The sequence below is a fragment of the Aulonocara stuartgranti genome, assembly GCF_965226115.1.
Source record: "Aulonocara stuartgranti genome assembly, chromosome: 5".
Taxonomy (NCBI): domain Eukaryota; kingdom Metazoa; phylum Chordata; class Actinopteri; order Cichliformes; family Cichlidae; genus Aulonocara; species Aulonocara stuartgranti.
The window spans coordinates 35,452,632-35,470,151 of NC_138943.1; the positions used below are offsets into that span (position 1 = coordinate 35,452,632).

Consider the following 17,520-nt stretch of genomic DNA (forward strand, 5'->3'; position numbering starts at 1 on the left):
CTCAGTTCATCCTAAATTGTACTAAGCTGGAAATAAGAGATGAATGTGGACTACATCTTTACCAACAAGCGGGAATTTGATGCCAACTCCAGCAGCTGGGTGCCAAAACTCATCACGCTCAAAAAGAAATCTAAATTTTGTCATTAATTCATTCCAACAAACATGTTTTTTTGGGTCTGAGAAAATGGCTAACATTTCTTAGACTAAATAGAGATTGTAAATGTCTCACACAATTGTTTCAGCTGCTGAACGTCCAGTTGGGTGCATCAATTAAGCATTTAACAGCATTACATTCTTCACTTTAAGCTCATTTAGCAGTTTTAATTCCAGTTAGGAATCTATTTGAAAATCCATATTCAATGAAGGTCACCTACTTGATGTAGAGCACAAAGCACATGGCCGAAATTATTTGCCTATCTGACCTCAGTCTGCCTTAAGAATCACATCAAGTCTCATTTGAGAAATAACAAAAATTAGTCTGCAAATGAGCTGCTATTTGCTTATCATGAAATTCCAACAGCTCTAATAAGTCTTTCTTTTAAGCATTACATCCAGCGGTACATCCTCTCTCTTCACATTCCAGCAATTGGAAGCTGACTAGCTGCACCTGTGGAAATGTTTTCCTTGAGTAGAAATGTGGAAAACCCAGCTGCCAAGCCACAGTCACCATGGCCAATCTGGTGCAGACCTAGAGTACAAATGGAAAAAAACTGTTCCAACTTTTCACACCACATGCTGTAGACTCAGGATACACTGTACTTTATAACTCAACAATAACATTTCAACTAACTCAGAGAAATGACAGGGTGCAAGGGGACAGAGAACATGAGATATTACAATTCATAATCAGTGCATTAATTCCCAGAGGGCCAGTAAGTTACTTCAGCTTAAGCATCTGTTTATTGAATGTTTGGTTTTTGTTTATGTGGACAAATGAGCCGGGATAGAACCACATGGTTCACACTGACACAGGGATAGATAATCTTAAGCAGCACACAAAGCGTGTGAGGAGATTTTCCACTGATCCTAAATGCAAAGCACACAATCGTATTCCCATTTTCCTTGGCGAGAGTACAGGAAAAGTATGGCTGCTATGAAAGCTCCATTCACTTTATGTTTGTAACAACACAGAGGTACAGTGTGGATTTATTTGAACCATTAGAGTCACAAAAACAAGCTTCATTTGTATGTCTTTACAGTGTGTTTGCACATTTTGAAAGCCACGAACAGAAGAAGTTTATGAATGTCTTTTGTTTTTTTGTTTTTTTTGAGTTCTATGAGTTTAGGTTCATTTAGGTTTGGGTAAACAAACACCCAAGTTTTATTTTTAATATTTGCTGTTTTGCTTTTCTGGACTTTGATGAACAGTTTTCCTAAGACAATTTACACTTTCATGTAGGGTTAGGATTAGAACTAGGGTTAGGGATTAAGGGGGACTTAGACCACGAGCACATCAAAAACAGATCAAATGGAGGAATCTCCTTTGCAAGGTTACACACCCAACAAGAAAAACACAGTCACATGAAGAAGAAAGTTTACACAGAAGTCTGCATGGTCCGCAGAAACCTAAGCATTCTGTTACTGCTTTCATTTCTCAACATGACTGAAATGCTGTATCAGGACCATAAGAGAGCTGTGCATGTACAAATCCCTGCAAATGTCAATGAACTGAAGCAACTTGGCAAAAACAAGATTGCTCCATAGTGAGGTAGAGAAAATGATACAGAATAATGGGATATACTATATTTTTCACATGACGACACAGAGTAGGGTAAAAACTTTCTTTTTCACTTGATTGTCACTCCCACCCCTTAAACCACCCTTTATTTAAAGGCCTGATTTCATCCCACAGGAAACTGTCAGCCTGTTACAGCATGCAGAATACTCATTCCTGTAGTGGGTTTGCCATTCTGCATCAAAAATGCATTGTAGTAGTGAAACTAAATCACTATGACACACGATCGTCCACAATTTAGAGCATCTCAAGAACCCCTGTTATAGCTGCTGACAGTAATTGTGGTAATAATAGGAAGAGACGAGGTGAGCACCAGCATAATAATCCCCTGCAGCCTTTCCCTGCCACATGTTATTGGGCTTTATGGCAGCCTGTTGACACCAATCCTAGAGACTCAGTGGACCAATGCTGGGCAGGCATAAACAGGCTGTAATCTCTATGGCAGACTGGCTGGAACCATACGTCTTATCACTGGGCATTTGAGAGGTGGAGAATTGTGTGTATACAAAGACTTGTACTTTCGTCTAAACAGTAATGCCCACATCCTCAGGTATAACGTAGAGCCAATCAATTAGTAACACAACAATCAGAAGTGCACGGCCACCATAAGGCCATTTGTGTGCCTGTTCTCTAGAACCATGCAGGGGTCAAAAGTCACGAGTGGTCATCAAGCACGGCAATAAAAAAGACAACAAGAATGGGAAATTGTGGTGGTTCCAAAACATGACGGCTTGGACTTGAACAAGTTTGTTCCCTTCACAGTGAGCCTGCACCAGTTTGGAGTGAAAGGCCTGTCTCACCCTGTGCCTCACGCTCCACCACTGAAGGACATCTTGTGTGCATAAACTGGCAGACCACATGCTTTGACCAAATGGTCAATGACACTCTGCGAATGAGAAAGGTTGGACTGTGCATGTGCAAAAATGTAAAGAGTAACTATAATCTAAAAAATCTCTCAACATTTCTATTCAGGATTCTTTGAGTGATATCACTCTAGCATTCTTGCTGCATATGATTCACTTGACCAAACACAAAGAGGGCAACTCAAATTTAAAGATGAGAACAAATGTGGCTCTGATGACTCTGTGCATCAGATTTTGGATTCCATTCAACCTCAGCAAACTCCAATCAGAATCATTATCCTGGAGTCGAGTCTCCTTGGAGTGATAATGACTGATGGGCCAGCAGAGTGAGCCTCTGTCCGGCCGGCTGGGCCCATACCTAATGCCTTTCAAATCATATGCAAGATGAGTCATCAGGAGCTTGTCAAAGCTTCCTGGCTCCTTTTCACCTCCTTTGATTCGTCCTCCTCCTTCTGATGAGCCTGTGATTTATCGAGCACTCGCTGATGTAGTTTGCATTAAAAAACAGCCTAAACCTTTCTGCGTGCTTCACTCTTGGAGTGATTTGGATGTGTTCTCTTCTCAGAACACTTATGGCACCATCCGCTTTATTTTCTGCACCCGAGCTGCAGATTCAAAACAGGCAGGAAATGTCTTCCTAAACGTTGGACAAGGCAACAAATTTCCTGTTTAGCAACAGCTGTGATGCACTGAATCTAAACCCTAAAAAAAGTGTAGAGTCACAAACATTCTCATGAGTGCAACACAACGGCAGAGCTCAACCCATTTTAATTCATAACCCTAGAGGATTTCATCATTGTAGAATTATCTGATACCAAGCAGCTTAATGCTGCATAATCTACCCAACCTGAAAATCCTGCCCCTGAGGACAGAAACCAAGAACCGAAAAAGCAGTTCTGGCCTCAGAGCCTGAAAGCCCTGGATGTGGGCTGTCAGGCTACATACAGGAAAAAAAAAATCACACAAGTTAGACGTAATCCTGTGCTGCGGGCCAAAGCAGGATGAATTAATATTGAATTAATATTATTAAACCGTATTAAGACATGCAAGCCAATGAGTACTGGTACAAGGCAGAGGGGAGTGACTGCTGAGGACCCTCCATCTCATTTGCAATAATGGTTAGTATGGCACAGGAGCCTGTCCACTTTGTACGCTGAATGCTGTCTAGGTCAGCAGAGAGAAGCCTGATGTAATGAACTATTCCTGGGTCTGTTTAAATGATCAATAGGAATTCATCACACGAACGCCTGCCCTCAGCAAAAGTAGAACCGGGATGCAGCAGAGTTAAAGACAACACCAAAGAGAAAAAACATCAACAACAAGTGCACAACCCCTGGTTTGCAAGGCTGCTCGGAGGACACATCTGCCTCTGCATAGAGGGAGAGCAGATGGGGGGGAGAGAGAGATAAAGGACAACAACAGTCCAGGCGCTGTCTGAGAAGTTGGACTGTCCCTTCAACCCCAGTTTGCTACAGCGAGCAGCAGGCAGCAAACATCAGCTGCCATGACATCAGACTATTCGAGAGAGATGGGAAGAGGGAGTGATGAGCGAGGGTGGAAGTGGTGGGGCGTAGGGTGGGGGGTGGGCACAGTGCATTTGCAGCTGCTGCAGTCATCCCTGCCAGACACCTGCTCAGGCAGCGGGTGTAAACAAGATCATACGTAGCCCGCAAGCACTCTCTTTCTCCGTCTCTGCTCTCACCTCACACACACTCCAAAGATTAGAAAAGAAGAAAAAGCAGTCCCAGCTAGGCCAATATGCAGGTATGACATGACAGAAAATGAAAATAACAGAAGCACGAGGAGAAGCAGCCCTACCGGCAGGGAGAGACAGCGAGCAGCCCGGCATATGGTCGACACTGGCAGCGTGAAGGCAGGGGACCATCCTTCCACATTCACCTCCAGCTTCAGAGAGAGAGAGAGACAGCTCGGGCCCTGCTGTACTCTGAGTCCCCTCAACACCACCACCACCACCACTTTCTGTCACTCTCTCAGCATAGCCCCTCCTCTATTCCCTTTCTCTAACTCTCTGTTTCTCTCTCTCTAACCCCCACTCACTCCCTCCCTCTCAGTGGAGTTGTGTGTCCAGCCTGACGCAGCCCGGCAAGTCCTTGCCGCTCGCTGGCAGCACAGCAAGGTCAAGGTTTTTCTCTGCACCTAGTCCTTCACACTGACAGAGAGCGAGAGAGAGGGAGGCAGCACTGAGACCTGAGTGCGTGCAGCGGCTTATTCTCCTCTCTGGGCGAATGTGCAGTAATTAATGAGATGAACTGCTCCGAGTTTGATTGCAGGGAAACATGCAGACAGCAAAGTGGGAAATAAAGAGACGTAAACATCAGTGATTCTTCTGGGAAAATGGTGAATTTAATCCGTATGACTGAACAAGAAATGATCTGTTTTTGCTGAGTAAGCCTCTGAGTTTGATATTGTGAAGATTTTAGACTGACAGTGATGCCAATAACTGATAGCTTGCTTGGAGAAAAAAAAAGTGTATATTTACTCCATTGAGCCAAAACCAAAAAAATATTACCTCCATGTTGTATGTGGGATCAATCAGCAGGTATAAAGATATGATTGAAAAAGGCAGGACCCAAACTGCAAAGTTCACATGATGGTAATTTGACAGTAGAGAGACCACATTCTGATGGTGGTGTGACTTACCATCAACAGCAGCAGGATGTTGGAGGAAGTGTTGGAATAAGCCTCATCCCATTCTAAGTCACAGCTTACATGACCTATAGGATGTGCTGCTAATGTCTTGGCACCAGATAGATAGAGGAATCTTCGAGGCCTGGACTCTAGAAGACCTGTGATCGGTTAGAGGTAATTTGGCTGCATGCAAAGACTGACAGCATATTAGCTACTTAGGTGGTCAGGATGCTTTGGCACATTGGTAACCTTTTGTGATTTGACCAATTTTAAATGCTTTCATTTAAGAACTTTGACTATTTGTGGATTGGAATGAAGTGGTATTTAAAAAGCCATATTACCTTTTTCACATGCATTTATGAATCCACGCACTTGAGCAATTTATCTACCTTGTATTACACTCATGGCAAATTTTGAATTACCAGATAACGTAACAACTTAACTGTGGAAACTCACAGAGAAACACACAGAGATGTGCCTTTACCTACCAGCAGGTTTGAACCAGCTGCCTTCTAGCTGTGAGATAATGCTACTTTTTGGATAATAACCCAAAGTATCTGAATTGAAAATACCTCCAAATCATTACTAAAGTTAAGTACTACCATTAGTACTGACTTTGAGCTCTACTTGGTTTCTATGTTTAGCTGAAACCCATTACTACAACACCACCACCATCAACAACAATAACACAGCAGCGTGGCATTAAGCCAATGGTCTAAATTTAGCTAAAACTGTGAGGTGATAAGCACTGCTGAAGCTGACAAAACTGGCTGAAAGGTGGTGATGAAGCACGCAGTCCTGCATCTGACAGACGATGGAAGTCAATTAAACAGACTAACAGAGAGAAGCGTTCTTTTTTTAAATGAAGGAGCTTCTAAGAGTGTACGACTCACTGTTTCGACAATGAACTGCAGCTGGCATGGAACGGCATTAATATCCTGAGCTCGTTTCTCTGTCCACTTGCTGAAAGTTTGCCAAGGGTCATGTCCTCTTCCAAGACTGGCACTCACAGGCTTGTGGCCACTACTGTTTATACAGCAAGACCACGAGAAACTGACATAAGGAGAGAGTGGAGACTACTTACTGTGCTCCTATCACTGGGCCTATAGGATTACTAGTAATGGGATTTCCCACTAATGGCTCCTCCTGACAGGTGGCGTCCCAGTTTAGATCACATCACCTAGGTTTAAATATTTCTCTTCCATGTGCTGCCAAAAAAAACTGCCTTAGCTGTTTACACCAGCGTGTTCCCTGCAGCGAGAATAAAAATAACTACTAGTAGCGTCAAATAATTCATTCTGCAAACAAGTGACACCGACATGACAGCACCTTGAAGAAAGCCAGATTACTGAATCAAATCGTGTTTTTAGTTTGCTGTTTCTAAAAGATGGAACTCAAGACAGCAAAAACAGAAAGACAGGGCAAACGGGTGGATTTGGAGTACATATACCTACCTATGTAGGCTAATACAATGCTAGGATTTTAGTCAGAAAACCTGAAGCATGGATGAGTTTAACCCCACAGCAGGTCAAATTATTTCCACTAAAATGCTCCAAAAGCCACAAACAGCATTACACAAGAGAGAGGTCGAGTTCAGAGAGGTATTAGCTGAGCTAACAAAAACCTAGCAGGATCCCATCTGACACTCAACGGAGACCGAATATAATAATGCACAAATTCGAGCCTGAACAAGTTTAAGAATAACCCCTATGAGCTTTCTGTGGGGAATGATGCAGTCAGCCTCACGGCAGCTATTTCAACTTCCACACTAGCTTCATTTCTCAGTCTTAGAAGTTGCTGTTCAGTTAGGGGAAAAACTGTATGTGCTCTCATATTAGCTTTAACAACACTAACTGAATTCCACCAGTCAGAAGCACAGACTGTATAAAAAGATATGGAATAAGCTCTGGGTCAGAAACATTGATTTGATTTTACATGTCCATCTAATGTATATCAGAATATCTGTTTTAAAGAGACACTCAGGAGTTGCTTTTAGCACCTTTCTCTTGAGCAAATGTACTTTTTCTGTTTCCACCATTTCTAGTGGGACAGAGTTGTAGCAGGCAGCCCTGAGATTTCCTCGACAATGTTATGCTTTCCTCACGTGTCTCTTCTCCAGACAAAGTTAACTAACATACAGCTTGTCTGGCTGGTTGTGTCTCAGGCAGGGAAGGGAAGGAAAACAAAGGGGAGACGGAGAAAGACAACAATAGCTAGAGGCTACGTCATAATGTAATGGCGCTAATGAGGATAAAGGAGCTTGTTATCGTTTCTCCATAAGCCTCTGAAAGCAGGACAGCCTGTGACATCACAGGCATCAGCGGCAGCGCTTCAAATGTTGCAGAGCAAACCAGAGGAAGAGCACGAAGAAAGCCAGAGAGATCTTTCAGCCTTTTAAATCTAGCTGGAAAAGGCTGATAATTTTAAAAAAGTGCAATTTTTAAAAAGTATATTTTTTTAGTATATGGTAAGACTTTCCAGTTTGAATCCAGTTTAAGTTTCTATGTGCAAGAAAGAGGCTCCTATTTATGTGTTTTATGTATAAAATAAATAATGTAGCTCTGACTTCAGATAGAAGAGATTCTTGGATGTTCCTTGTCCTATTTGGCAGTTTGAGGAAAAATTCAGAGCCAGTGCCTGATCTGGGACCACAAGATGGTAGTGAGACCTGCTATGGTCTGTGGTTCAGAGATGGTGGAACTACCAAAAAATCATGAGGTTGAGCTGGAGGTGGCAGAGCTGAAGAGGTTAAGATGTTCAGGTTTCCAATCAGAATGACCAAGAGTACATCACAGGGACAGCTCAGGTTGAGCAGTTTGGAGGAGGAATGATTGAAATGGTCTGGACATGTGCAGAGCAGGGATAGTGGATATATTGGACAAAGGATGTTGAAGACGGAACTGCCAGGCAGGAGGAAAAGAGGAAGACCACAGAGGGGGTTCTTGCATGTAGTGACATGCAGAGAGTTGATGTTATGAAGGAGGATGTTGGGGTTGTTGTGAATGGAGCCAGATGATCCCCTGTGGTGACCCCTGAAGGGAGCAGGTGAAAAAAGTAGAAACAAAAGTAGAAGAAGAAAGGAGGAAGAAGAAACCTGATCTGAAACCACTCCACCAAGTCTTGACTATCTAAGTACTGCATAATTTTAGAGCAGCATATTCACTTTGCTAAAACAGCAGTTCTTAGAAACAAGAACAGATTATATCAGGATGATAGGTGGTGACGTAATTATGAAGCTCTCTGGCTAGTTGGCTAGCTGCTTCTTAGATCATTCACAGGTTGAGCCAACAACACACTGTCCCCTCTTCACTCACATTTTCAGCTTCACTTACAGTTTATAAATCTCAACAAGCAGTGCCCCCAGAGTGTCAAGTCACTATATGCAGCAGCAAGTGCTCAGTGGCTAAGTTCTGGGTCTGGGCTGTAAGACTAATTACATGAAAATTAACCATATGGCAGTTATACATATTTGGTTTTACAGCTCTGTTCAAAGACTTCCACACCTATCCAATTTCATACCCTGAAGGCCAAAATACAGGGAGAGAAGCAACAAAACTCCCTTTAAAAATAGAGCAGATATCAACAACCATGACATGACATAGCATGAATAATATAAAGGGTTGAGGTGGGTTGCAAAGCACCTTGGAGTGACAGCAGCCACCGTGCTATACTGGCCTGAAGCAGCCAGCACTACGCTTCATATGAAGTTAGCCAATCATCATTTTTGCACAGTAAGACTCATGATCACAGGTTTGTGATGAATAAATCCAAACATTAGCCAATTAGCAACGCGCTGATTTTTCACATTTTGTTTGATATATTTTGTGTAATATTTTCGGATTTCTAAACTTTGGATTGAATTAAAGAAAAGAAATGTGAATGCATCATCTCAGAGTTGAGAACAGAATTACTGCAGGCATTTATTGAATACAAAGATGAATCCAGACACAAATAGGCAGGTTAAAGTTTATGTTGGCCGACCATTCTTAAGCTTAGTGTGAATGCATTTAAATGGAAGGCATTCACACAGAAAATGAGAGTTTATTGTATCCAGCCGACTTCTGAAAAACGGCCTTGAATGCATGACACAGAGTGATCTCAGAAACACGAGAGAGAGTGGAGTAGAAGTAAAGTCAGTGCCATACAGAAGAAGATCAAGGAAAAGTTTTAGGCGTGACATCCTTGAGACAGCTCAGACGGGGTTTGTAATTAGAGCTGGGCAGATGTAGGAGTTACTTAACAGAGGTACAGCCTCGAGAAATAGTTGATGTAACAGAGCGTTTTAAATGATCAAGACTGGTTTCTCTGAAGCTCCGGGTTCACACTATGGTAACAGTGCTTCAGAACATAGTAGCACAGTGTAGTCCACTGAAGCGTACACTGTAAGTACTTTTGTGTGGTTTTCAATTAATATTTTCACACCGGGCAAACAATCCAGAGCAAAAGAAGCTGCAATTTCATCCTGATGAAGGCTGAGGTAGAAGAACTTTTACCATTTTCTGCCATCCATCTATTGTTAAGGTGAAAGGCAGGGGCCACCCCGGACAGGTCACCAATCTTTCACGAGGCTCCGATACACTCAGAGATCAATATAATAAACACTCTCTGACTCTGAATGTGTATGATAATCAACTATAACCACAGTAAATGTAAAATGTTTGTAGATTCAAAGGTTTTTGTGGAGAAATTCATATATGACTAACCTAAGAAAGGAATTTTATTGGACGCTAACTTACTGCTTGTGCATCATTGGTGTTTTAGAAATCAGCTTCTAAAGATAACAGAGCAAAAGAACCCAGCAGCTCATTTTTGGCCCCCAAGCAGCAATTTAATTTGGCTGTGCAAGTGATGGACTAAATGACTAATAAATATGGATGATCAACAGAATCAACACACCAGGCCTTTTAATTTATTTAAGCATCCATTTTTCTTCTTGCTAATACTTTATCACACTTTGCATAAGAATTTAGTTTGTTTCCGCACATTTTGTATCCACGTAATGTGATGTGTGCACACAATTTGGTGAGCCAAATGACACGAGTACACTGTTCTTCCTGGAAACCCTGGATCTTGGCACACGTGGGTGTGCTACTGTGACACCAGAATGCTTAAATACATTTTTAAAATCCAAAATATGTCTTTGAATAATGTTGCCACAAGCTTGCTTTGATAAAGAGAACCGAAACACAAAGATTTCATGTCATAATTGCCTGAGCTTCACGCCCTGAGCAGTTTTCAAGCCTCTGCTTTGAGCTGCATTCACACACACACACACACACACACACTGAACACTGTCCAGACGTGTCTCATAGCAACAATATGAGAAATGGCTTGCTCCACCTCTTAAACTACAGCCATGCCTTTACTAGAATTAATAAAAAAATAAAGACATTTCACTGTGTTTCCCTCTGGATCCTTTGGTGGTTGAGCTGAGCTAACATGTACCACGGTCCCCTGTTGATTTTGTTTCCCTCTGTTGGCTGTGTTGCTAACTGAGCAGTAGAGGGCGTCATTATTCCAGTCATTCCAAAGAGCACTTTGACATTAAGAGCCAACAGTGTGATTAAAACTAGGTGAAAAAGCAGCATTCATTTGGCACATCAGAGTCTCCCATCGTCCAAAACGAACACCTGACTCTGCTCGCGTCACCCATGTCTTTCTCCTCGGGCTCAGGACATACTGGACGACGTAAACCTCGGGCCTTTGCCAGAAATTATAATTGGGGTGAGAGGACCTGCTTTCACATGAGGCAGAAATAGATTTTTCTTTTACTTTTTGTGTCACTCACTTTAAACAAAGCTTTGTCTCCTGTTAGAGTGAAGTCCCTCTTTCTTCTCCCACCAATTAGAGGCGAGCACGCTGAGCGAGGGGGAGGAGAGAGGACGGGCCATCTCCATCGGCCTGCTTACCACTCAGGGGAGCTCATTAGAGGCGCCCGCAGCCCAGCGGCTTGGTGTTGTGCTGGCACTACTTCTGACACCACATCAGCACTGTCGGCTTCAACGCCACGAAGAGAAACGAGTCGGCGTAAGAAAGCAAGACACCGTCTCCTGACAGCCTGTCACAACATTAAGGTGTCCAGATGTAACACGCTACTAAAGACAGCGCTCACAGCATGTCTGCTTTCTCACAGCGGCCTCCTGGAACCACAAATTGAATTGTGACTTTTACTTTTTGTGGTACAATGAATAAAGCAGCTCAAGCTGATAACGGCTGCACAAATCTAAGCAGACACTTCACACAGACCAGGTTGATGTTATCACTTTGATAGAAATGATAAGTCACTTCCTCAGAAAAGCACCTCTGTACAGGAAACAGAATCTGAGGAGAATCCTCGAAAATGAAACCAGGCCTTGCCCCACAGCCTGCGATATCAGGACGGACGCCGTCTGCAGAAAGGCAGCGAGGGCCTGGGTTGTGCTGCGTCAGGGCTTCTGTCGGAGCATTTAAACATCCGTCCACGCACATGTGAGCAAGCAGCAGGCTCTGCGCAGGATCCGGGATTCCCTCTAACACACAGCGGACCTGCTTCAAGCCACGAGGAGGCGGCTGCTTTGTTTTGGTACCAGGACCGGCTGGCATTGTGTGCACTGAAATACGGTGCGCAGAAAGGCATGCTACGGTGCCTGCTGGATGGGGTCCATTGAGTCACCACGGCAACAGACGGCAGATGTTTGTGTGTTCTGGCAGAGCTGGAATTAATGAGTGTTTACCGTCAGGCAGCTGAGTGCCACCTCATGGCCCGACGCCATGCATCACTTTAAAGATAAATCTGATGTAGTACGAGAGTTCAATAAGAAGCGTACTGTTGCTGGATTTGTGAGAGAAACGTCTTCAATATAACAGTTTGGATGCTAACAAACCATAAATGCAGATGTACTGCTACTGACTGTAGGGAGGGGTTTTCATCAGATGATCTGATCATTTAAAAGCAGAGCCAGAGTGGGACAATGGCAGAATCATTCTTTGGAAAGAGTCTCCAAGTCTTTCTATAAGATATGAGAAGACTAGAAGCCAATCCCCCCCTACCAATCCCCCCCTTACCAATCCCCACTTCCCCAAATATTTCAGGCCTCTTTTTTTCTCTTCATCCTGAACTGAAAGGAGCATCTCAGTTTCATGCTCTCTCTCTCTCTCTCTCTCTCTCATACCCATTTACACGCACAGACACGCAAATCACAATCTGTCTGTGTAGAAGAAAAGAACTCTCACACTATGCAGCTTATCTGGGATTTTTTTGGGTGCGCTGCCTATGCCCCTCTCGCATGACTTATAAATTAATCAGTGTGTTCATGCGGCAATTTTTAATGCTGCTGCATAGAAGCAGTGCTTGAGTGTTCCTTGCATATTAGCGACCACAACAGACGTGCACTGTGTCCATTCCAACTGGTCCGTGTCTGAGCAAGCGTGTTCTGACACACTAGGGTATGCTAAAGACACGCAAGCCACGTGAACCTTAGGGATCAGTGGATTGCCCAGTGGGCTAAGACGACATATTCTTATGGCAGGTTTTCATGAAATGCAGTTTAATCTGATGCTATCTGCTTCTTTTCATTATGAAGAAGGCATTCTTTAGCATTGCTGCCTTGACGTTGGTTATTGAGAGATTTTAGTCCTGAGATCAAGTCTGCTATCGAACATGTGCCGTGCATGTGTGCATTCATTCCATAAATTTAAACATTTAAAAGATTTGCCCATATACAAAAAAACCTCTGTGGGGAGATTAAAGCACTCAAATCTACTCTGACAGAGTAGATTCAGGACAAGATCTTGGTTTGGGGTAAAATATGTCTCATCACAATAGCGATCCTGCATGCAGAAAAAAGGTGAGCTGGGAGTGACAGATATGTCTCACTAATAGCATAAACTGGTGCATCATTCACTGCTGCTAAAGGATACCTTGTGCAAAACAGACATGCCAGTGACTTTCACTTAATTGATGCCCCTTGAAGACATCCATGGATTGCATCATAAACAGCATCAACCAAGCAAGTGACTAATTGATGATCGCTGTGGCTGCTGTGACTCTGTGACGAGTCAGAGCAGGCTGTTTGAAAGACGAGTCTGTGGAGGATACACGGACAAATTTATCGTTTTAAAGGAAATATGTTTCTGCTTCTTTATTATTTTGAATGATACACCTTGGAAAGTTCACGGGCAACAGGATTCTGATACATTGGCCTAATCCAGGGATGTCAAACATAAGGCCCAGGAGCCAGAGTCAGCCCCAGTCAATGTGGCTCATTGGATGGCTTTGAAAAATGTGAAGTAGGACATAAATTCTGGACTTTTCACTCTATTTTTTTTACAAGTTTTATAGCTTTTTCTAGTGACAAAGATGTCCCCCATGGCCATTCATACTACACCAAATTGTGTAATTACAGAGTTCTTAATTTTACACATTTACTTCTAACAATTTAAGCCCAAAGAGGGGTGCTGACAGAGCAGAGCCTTTTTTTTATCATGTAGAAAAACTGAGACTCAATGTTGAAACTTCACTTCTTTTTCTCATATCAAGCTATCTCTAACCCTAACCAAATAAGATCAAAGTGGGCTGTACGTGGCCTGCAATGTAAAATGACTTTGACATTGTCTTAAGTTAGAAACAAATCAAGGTATGTAAGTGTTTAAAAAAACCGCTTTGACCCATGTTTCAGGTTTAAACAGGTCAGCAAATGGGCTACTGAATCATGTGCAAATGTATTAAAGCTAAACTTGTAAGACTAAAGACTTGGACAGGAATTTCCTTTGAGCTTTAGTGTTCACCTGCCACGATCAGTTTGGCGGCCATTTATATTTAACAAGTATGCAGGATGCACCATAACAGCTGAACACATTTCACACAGCACACACACACACAGCTACAGCTGAGCGGCAATCAAACAGCCCGGCAAAAACCCACTACCTTTAGGTCCTGGCTGCTTTGCGCAGCCAGATATTAAGTAATGTGTGGCATGCTTCTGCACTGTCACTACAAAGCATCCTTCCAAAGTGCTGTCTCTGGTGAAAAATGATGATTCAGCGACATCTGTGACGAGGTTTTAGTCAAAGAGTGAAAACAAACCTTTGAAAAAAGAACAAATAGAAATAGAATACAACAAAAAGTCCACAAATTGTTTGCATGGACTTCCTTCAAAGACAACTCGTATTGATGCAGCATGAGAGCTCATTTCTGCAAGAGAGCTCTTGTCACCGTGACTTGATAGAGGCGATCGGATGAAAGCTGCCGGCGTGAAGCACAAGCAGAACAATATGATTGTTAGAGACTCTTTGAAGAATTGTTGTTTTCAAAAATGAGAGTGGTTAAGTCACGAAAAGGAAACAATATCACAGAAAGTGGTGGAAAATGCCAACGACAGCCATTATGTCTCTGATGTCCATTTTCATTTGAGCTGTGTGGATAATCTGCTATGAATTTCTAATGGGCCCGGGCTCTCCTGTGTCATCAAATACTTTATCTGTACAATCCATCAAAGGGACACCTCTGCGGGCCGAAATGGAGACTAGGAAGAAACCATAAAAGGCTGCACATAAACACGCAACCGCACACTTATGAAAACATTACTGACCTCCGGTGTAATTATATCTCCACCTGCATCCCTCGGCTCTTCAATCAAAAATGACAAACTGCCGGCAAGCAGGCCCATTTTCCTAGTCTCTAATAAAAGTCTCCAGACCACACCCACTCCCACAGAGTGACATTAAAAGCTAATCAGATATTAAAAGGCTTTTCATTAGGGTCCAGAAGAAGACAGACTGGTGTGTTGGGACCACTAACTGAGCAGCAGGGCTTCCCAGTAATTACCACTGGTCCACCACCTGCACCCTCCCTCCCCAGTCACACTACCATCTCATCCTGCTGCTCATAAAACATGCTTCCACACAGCTGTGCACATCTACTAGCCATAGACCCTATCTGAGACAATGGACCCCTGGAAACGTCACATTGAGGACGCGAGGGCCGTTTGCAGTCAGTTTGAATCTCTGCGTGGTGGTTTCACAGCTGTTTTCATGTTTTGTTAATTTGTGATTTTTTTTGTGCGTTTCTGTGGAAATGTTGTACTTGTTTATAGCCCTTACTCTGTGCTTTTATTATTTTGTGCAGCATTGCTGGAAAACTCATTGTGCAATAAACTTGGTCATATACTCTGGAGAGTGTATGACTACATTCAAACAGTGCACACACAAATACAGGATTTATTTTATTATCTGAAATCTCGTTAAAAACATTAGTGAACCATCACCACTCCCAAGGAAACTTTGTCTTTTGTGACTTCCTTCTTGGACCCTATTATGTCAGTTTCTATAGTCACAGAAGTCACACATTTGAATCCTGTAACACCATGAAAGTTGGGCACTGGTGGTGTTTGCGATAGCAGATTGAAAGTTTGATTTAAAATTATTCTGATTCATTAACATGCATGCTGGTTAATAGTAAGCAGCCAATGCACGGGTTTCACTAATCTAATTTTACTTGTAGACTTGTTTTGTAGATAGTGTTGTCACGACTGCCGCGGCAGCCATGTGAAGTCGAAGGGAAAAGGACCCAATCGCAGGCACTGACGATGCAATGAGTGAGCTTTATTGACATGAGGTAATAATACAGACAGAGCCAAGATGGGACAGACGGAAGCTAAGAACAAACCTAAACTGGGACAATCTAACCAACAAATCTAAAACCATAACTCACAGGAAAACATAAAGAGCGGAACACAGGATGACACGTGGAGGTAACGCAGACGGACCAGTAACAAGCAGAAGAAAACACGGGGCTTATATACACACAGGAGCAATCAGGGAATGGGAGACAGGAGGGAAACACAACTGGGAGAAATCAGAGCTGACGAGACAAGAGGAAGCAAAACCAGGCACACTACACACAGGACAGGGACTATCAAAGTAAAACAGGAGGTACAACAGGCACGCACAGACACGAGACATAAGACATGGCAACAGGAAGGAAACACAGAGACACAGAACAAAAGGAGCTCAAAATACAAAACAGAAACCAAACCTAAGAACAAGAAAATCTTAACATGAATTAACTTTAAACATAAGATAATAATCCAAACCAAAACCACAGGTCCACAGGCTCAGGACAAGTGTAGGAACATTTCAGGCATTTCTAAGTGATAATGATTTCAGCTGTAATCACCTTTCAACATTTTCTTTTTTCTTTTTCTGGCTTGATTTTAAATGAGCCAAAAACGCGAGAGCATAATTTGCAGTCATTTGGGGTTGCAGCACTGCAGAAAATGTGCTTATCTTTGTTGCAAGAGGTTTGGCACAAAAGGCCCGAACAGTTTTCTGCATCACACTCCACTGAAGAGAAATGTCATGCAAAATAAATAAATTAATTAAAAAAAAATGAAGGATGTCCTTGAGCAAATTCTGACATTGTGGACAGTTTGTCCTTGGGGGACAGTTACCAACACGGGCTGCTCGAGTTTACTCTTGTGACGACGTTCAGAACATACGCAATATATATTTACTTCTCCATAGCAGTGCATTCACTGACTGTCATATGGACAGAACTGTAAAGCGTCTGTCGCCAAGTCCAGCTTCACTTCTTTACTGTTGGGCCTGCTGTACAAAGCAAGCATGGCCCGCTACACTGATGATTAGTGATGTCTGGATGAGCAGCAGGCGATAAGGCAAAGACTCTCCCACCCCCTTCCACTCCCCCACCCCCAGAATCCCCCCACCCCCCGCCCCTCAATCTCCTCCGCATTAATTATGACATTGGTAATAAAGGAAAGTGTTTAACGGGCAGGAATTGCAAATGAGTGGGAATTGATTGGGCCTTCTCTCATACTAATTGATTGCAGACTTCAACCAGAAATAATAAAAGCGGATGAAGAGGAGGAGATGAGGGAAAGAGAATGAAAGCTGGGTGGGGTGAGTTAGGGGATGGGGGGTTTATTTAAAGGGCGGGTGGCCAGCAGGAGGTGGAAGTGGGAGGAGAAAGGGTAAACACAATTGATGCAGCAGCTTACAAATAAGGAAAGTGTGTCTCTAATTACTGTTATTATTCTATTGTAAAAGTGCATTTCTCAGATTTGCACAATTAATCAGTGCGATGCAAAACACATGGGGTGACAACATGCAGTCCAAACATATAATAAAACACTCAGTTCCTGCAGCCTTTGCAAATGCACCACACCATTAACAACATGCATTTCCTCAAGCAGTAATAGCACTAATGTCCATCCTCTGTTGACACACTGCCGCTCCTGGCATATGCTACACAACAGTGAAAACAAAAACCCCGAG

At 42.9% G+C, this 17,520-nt stretch overlaps 1 protein-coding gene across 12 annotated transcripts in view; it reads right to left on the reverse strand.

Moving 5' to 3' along the window:
- The window catches only part of iqsec1b (IQ motif and Sec7 domain ArfGEF 1b), a gene marked incomplete at its 5' end in the record, with an annotated part of 239,537 nt that overhangs the window by 41,373 nt on the left and 180,644 nt on the right, over nt 1-17,520 (reverse strand). Inside the window, one exon of one of the 12 annotated variants that reach the window (XM_082533541.1) lies at nt 6,141-6,309. The exons of 10 other annotated variants lie outside the window; for them this stretch is intronic. In XM_082533541.1, the coding sequence (XP_082389667.1) occupies nt 6,141-6,232 (92 nt within the window). Of the gene's footprint in view, nt 1-4,416; nt 4,560-6,140; nt 6,310-17,520 lie in introns of those variants that run through there. One more of the 12 variants, XM_082533542.1, reaches the window with a different exon arrangement.